Source organism: Corticium candelabrum, chromosome 6 (genome assembly GCF_963422355.1).
Source record: "Corticium candelabrum chromosome 6, ooCorCand1.1, whole genome shotgun sequence".
NCBI classification, from domain to species: Eukaryota; Metazoa; Porifera; class Homoscleromorpha; order Homosclerophorida; family Plakinidae; genus Corticium; species Corticium candelabrum.
This window is the reverse complement of record NC_085090.1, coordinates 8,718,318-8,723,317: the sequence shown is the minus strand read 5'-3', so window position 1 is coordinate 8,723,317 and position 5,000 is coordinate 8,718,318. Positions and strand designations below refer to the sequence as shown.

Below are 5,000 nucleotides of genomic sequence, written 5' to 3'. Positions count from 1 at the left end.
CCAAATACGCCAGCATAGTTGTATCTTGATGACGGTCTTGAACTGAGGCAATGATTGGTTGTAAAGCAATTGAGAACAGGACTGGACCGAGAGGGTCACCCTGGTGAACTCCTTCCTCTGATTGTAGTTTCACTATATCTTTCCCCTTGACATAAATTAAGGTACTCGGACTGTCATACATTTGCCTCACGTGATGGTATATTTCAGGAAACACTTTCATGACCTGACTTAGAATACTGTCTCTCGATACTGAATTGAAGGCATTTTTGACATCAGTACAGAGAACAGACAAGCCTGGGTTATTCTCCATAAGGAATGAAAGGTGATGAACTACAAGCTCAGCCCCAGACAGACAGACAGACAGACAGACAGACAGACAGACAGAGACAGACAGACAGACAGAGACAGACAGACAGACAGACAATAAACAGACAGAGAGACAGACAGACAGACAGACAAACAGACAATAAACAGACAGACAATAGAAAGACAGACAGATTCACTGACAGACAGACAAACACAGACAGAGACAGACAGACAAACACAGAGACAGACAGACAAATAGACATACAGATAAAAGGATGAAAGGCAAAAATACAGCTGACTGATGACCTACTGATGAAACACGTGAACAGATACCTCCTTGAGTCTGTTATGTCGTATGTCCAATATCTGTAGTTTGACAAGTCGTTCTGCCTCGTCGGGTAGAGTTGACAGCATGTTCTCACTCAAACCCAACGTCCGAAGAGACTGCAGTGATCCGATCTCAGAAGGCAATGAAGTGAGTCGATTTCCATAAAGATATAACTCCTCCAACTGTGTCAGCTATTAACGTAATATGAAGACCTTCAACTAACAGAAACTTACTCAAACACACACACACACACACACACACACACACACACACACACACACACACACACAACAAACAGTAACACACACAAACAGTAACACACATACACAAACAAACAAACAAACAAACAAATGCATGCACGTGCACACACGCATGCATGCACACACAAACACACACACAAACAAACACACAAACAAATACACAAACAAACAAACACACAAACAAACACACAAAAAAAAAACACAAACAAACAGTAACACACACACAAACACACACACACACACAAACAGTAACACACGCACACAAACAAACAAACAAATGCACACACGTGCACACACACAATCACGCATGTACACACACACACACACACACACACACAATCACGCATGTACACACACACACACACACACACACACACACACACACACACACACACACACACACACACACACACACACACACAAGATCAACTTACATCTTTGATTGACTTGGGAAGTTCTGTCACCTGTGAAGCAAAGAAACAATGAACAGCACTGTAGGAGAGGAATTTAAACATATGCAGCTTAGTGCACATTACACAGGTGTAGCTGGGTAACACCCTCATTAAATGCCTAAAAACTTTGACTGCTCCATTGATATTAACATATATCTTACAACTTGTTCTCATGTCTGTCTGTCTGTCTGTCTGCTTGTTTATCAAATCTTCATATATTTTTATACATCAAAGCTAATACATGTGAATCTAAACTGTCTGTCTGTTGTCTGTCCATCATCTACAGATAGCTATGTTTCCGTCCTTCATTTTCAACAAGTCCCTCTGATTCGCAAACATGAATTCCACCATTCTCATAGACAACACTTTCATGAACACTACTCAGTTTGTGATTGGCCGTCGTCCACCATCAGTAGTTGCCACATACGACCAAACACAAATACAAACACAAACAATAATCGTGGCTGGACCACTTCAACTGCAATGAAGGCATCACACATTCCTCAGCATAACATAAAAACAACAAACAAATAAAACAACACATAAACAAATGGATAAACAAATGGATAAACAAACAAACAACAAATGGATAAACAAACAGATAAACAAATGGTAAACAGACAGATAAACAAACAAACAACAAATGGATAAACAAACAGATAAACATATAGATAAACAAACAAATAAACAAACAAAACAACAAACAGATAAACAAATAAACAAACAGATAAACAGAAAACAACAAATATATAAACAAACAAATAAACAAACAAAACAACAAGCAGATAAACAAACATATAAACAAACATATAAACAAAAACAACAAACAGATAACCAAATAAATAAACAAACATATAAACAGAAAACAAAAAAGAGAACCACCCACAGAGTCACAAGAACAAAAATTATGCATACCAGAAGTGACGCAATTGTTGCATCACGTGACCCTTACAAAGTCCCAGTTTCTAAACCGGAAACACCCACATCTTTGGCTGTACTGTACACCTGCCTATTACCTCCCTACCGTTTTCCTCCACGTTATACCATCACGCCTACGTCATGCCACCCTGTGGTAGGAAATCCCGCCAGCCATAGGAAGCCATGCGCATCATTACTGACCGGAAGTGAGCCTCTCACCTCATAACACGCACACTCAATACATTAATCTCACCTCACAACGACTCAAATCGAGTCTCTTGTCGTGATCATCTCTACACTTCGACATCACCTTCCGCACGTCTTTCTACGAAGCGATAACCGCAATAATAAACATACAAACCAAATACTGATCACACCACACACACCACACACACACACCGAGCTCGTTTTCTGTTCGAGACCAGTCGTTTTCTTCTTTCCTGTCGTGAGTTTGGGCGTTCCGTCTCCTTCTACGACCGTGACAGTCTTTCTTGTGTGAAGTGACGGAGAGATCTGAGCGGTTGGCGACGTGGCGTCGACTGATGGACGCTCGGGCGAGCGACGAGATGGACGGAAGGCCATTGGGGCCTCGAGTAGACGTTGCGGGAAACTATGTGGAGAGACAAAGCAGAATGTGCTAAGAATAATACGGGATTTGCGAAAAAGTATTTATTTGGTTCCCGTATGCGTGGCGCGCGTCGCGTGTTTGGGACTCCGAAGAGGGCGGGCCTAACATCTTGCAATATGTACACTGTACATGTAATTATTATGATTATCTATTCATATATATATATATATAACTATCTATTTTGACATTATTAAAAAATTATATATTTATAAGACATATTGTATATGTAAAAATTAATATTAATGTTATTATTACACGAGGTGTGAAACGGGTCTAGCTGGTCACGTGACAACTCACTCCCTTACTGCGTAACATGTGACCATAACACGTAATCAAATAAATAACAAAATCTATTATTAATATCAAGAAGAATGAATTTGATATCAACCATTAAAACATTGCAACAGCATCTGTCAATGATGCAGGACAAAGAATATAAATGACACTATCACAAACAATTTCAGTGTGTGTGTGTGTGTGTGTGTGTGTGTGTGTGTGTGTGCATGTGTGCAAGTGAGTGTGTGTGTCACTGTGTGTGTGCATGGGTGTGTCACTATGTGTGTGTGTGTGTGTGTGTGTGTGTGTGTGTGTGTGTGTGTGTGTGTGTGTGTGTGCGTGTCATCAAGTAAGGATATTACAAGTATCATCTACGTAAAGCAAAAATCTGCATATCAAAATCTCATCTCATAACGTATCTCATGTGCTCTCAGTGATGAGGCAAACGAGTCACGTTGACAGGCAAGTTGTTGGACTCTCTCATAGTCAGTCCAAAAAGCCTGAATGTGACGTCTCACTTTCAACCTCTTCCCAGCAGGTAATGTCGATGTGACGTGTCGATCGTGCATGTTTTGTGACTTGAGCATCTTGCCTAGCTTGAGCATGTTATGTAGCTTGTTGCAGAGAGCCAAACTGGCCTTTATCTCCTCTCGTCCTATGATCCTTCTGACACTCCTCACGTTGCCACTGTCTGACACGTCGGTGACAAGGTGACGTGTAGCAACTGCGACATCGTCGTCAGTAGATACACACTGTTGCCTCACGAGACCACACACAGCTACAATACAACAATAAACTGTCACATCTCATCATTGCTAACACAAAGGTGTAGACAGCAAATAGTAATTGATCTGGTCTAGCGTGCGCTAGTAGGCGTGCCTGTTAGTAGGCGTGGTCTGCTTTGCGCTAGTGGGTGTGTCCCTTGTGTCTGCTGATGGTTGGGTGGTGTAGTGAAAGCATAGTAGTGTCTCTACAACCGAAATTTGACACAAACATGTATTGCAAAGGCATGCGGTAATACTTGTCGCACATAAATTAGTTATTTAATCAGCTATAACCTAACCTGGAAGTTGATGCCATTCAGTGTCTGTTAATGATATACAGACAGACAGACAGACAGACAGACAGACAGACAGACAGACAGACAGATGGACAAGCAACAGACAGACAGATAGACAAACAGACAGACAGACAGACAGACAGACAGATGGCTTTGACACATGTCAGCCATTACTATAGTTTACTAGTTGCACCAACCCTGAAACAACCAAATTCCACGTAGGCAGCCCCTCCCCTTTTCTACTTCCGAACTTGGAGTAAAATAGAAAGAGGCAGGCTAGACTAGAAACAACTTGTATAACCTTGACGTCCAAACCACTGTGTGACAAAAAGTATAAAGAAATTTGTTCACGGATTCCGCTTTCTCCCCCTCCTCTCTCCCCCTTTCTCTCTCCCCCTTTCTCTCTCTCCCTACGCTTCCCTTCTCCCTACCCCTTTCCCTACCCCTTTCCCTACCCCTCCCATTTCCCGACCCCTCACCTCTCTCTCCCCTCACCTCTCTCTCCCCTACCTCTTCTCCCCCTACCCCTCTCCCACCTCTCTCCCTATCCCTCTCCCACCCCTCTCCCTACCCCTCTCCCTACCCCTCTCCCTGCCCCCTCTCCCTCTCCCTGCCCCCTCTCCCTCTCCCTGCCCCCTCTCCCTCTCCCTCTCCGGCCCTCTCCCTCTCCCTACCACTCCCCTCTCCCTACCACTCCCCTCTCCCTATCCCTCCCCTATCCCTCCCCTATCCCTCCCCTATCCCTCCCCTACCCTACCCTACCCTACCCTCT

At 43.1% G+C, this 5,000-nt stretch overlaps 3 protein-coding genes across 3 annotated transcripts in view; all 3 read right to left on the bottom strand.

Moving 5' to 3' along the window:
• Positions 1-561, bottom strand: part of LOC134181244 (uncharacterized) — a 2,416-nt gene extending 1,855 nt beyond the window's left edge. Inside the window, exon 1 of the mRNA XM_062648484.1 lies at positions 1-561. This exon is cut by the window's left edge and continues 1,855 nt beyond it. Coding sequence (XP_062504468.1) covers positions 1-310 — 310 coding nt within the window. The 5' untranslated portion in view covers positions 311-561.
• The window catches only part of LOC134181059 (leucine-rich repeat protein SHOC-2-like), a 12,197-nt gene extending 9,275 nt beyond the window's left edge, over positions 1-2,922 (bottom strand). Inside the window, exons 1-4 of the mRNA XM_062648257.1 lie at positions 2,664-2,922; positions 2,518-2,589; positions 1,329-1,358; positions 640-825 (exon numbers count right to left, since the gene is read on the bottom strand). Coding sequence (XP_062504241.1) covers positions 640-825; positions 1,329-1,358; positions 2,518-2,589; positions 2,664-2,846 — 471 coding nt within the window. The 5' untranslated portion in view covers positions 2,847-2,922. The remainder of the gene's footprint in view (positions 1-639; positions 826-1,328; positions 1,359-2,517; positions 2,590-2,663) is intronic.
• Positions 2,923-3,290: 368 nt separating this feature from the next.
• The window catches only part of LOC134181300 (uncharacterized), a 5,454-nt gene continuing 3,744 nt past the window's right edge, over positions 3,291-5,000 (bottom strand). Inside the window, exon 6 of the mRNA XM_062648547.1 lies at positions 3,291-3,946. Coding sequence (XP_062504531.1) covers positions 3,564-3,946 — 383 coding nt within the window. The 3' untranslated portion in view covers positions 3,291-3,563. The remainder of the gene's footprint in view (positions 3,947-5,000) is intronic.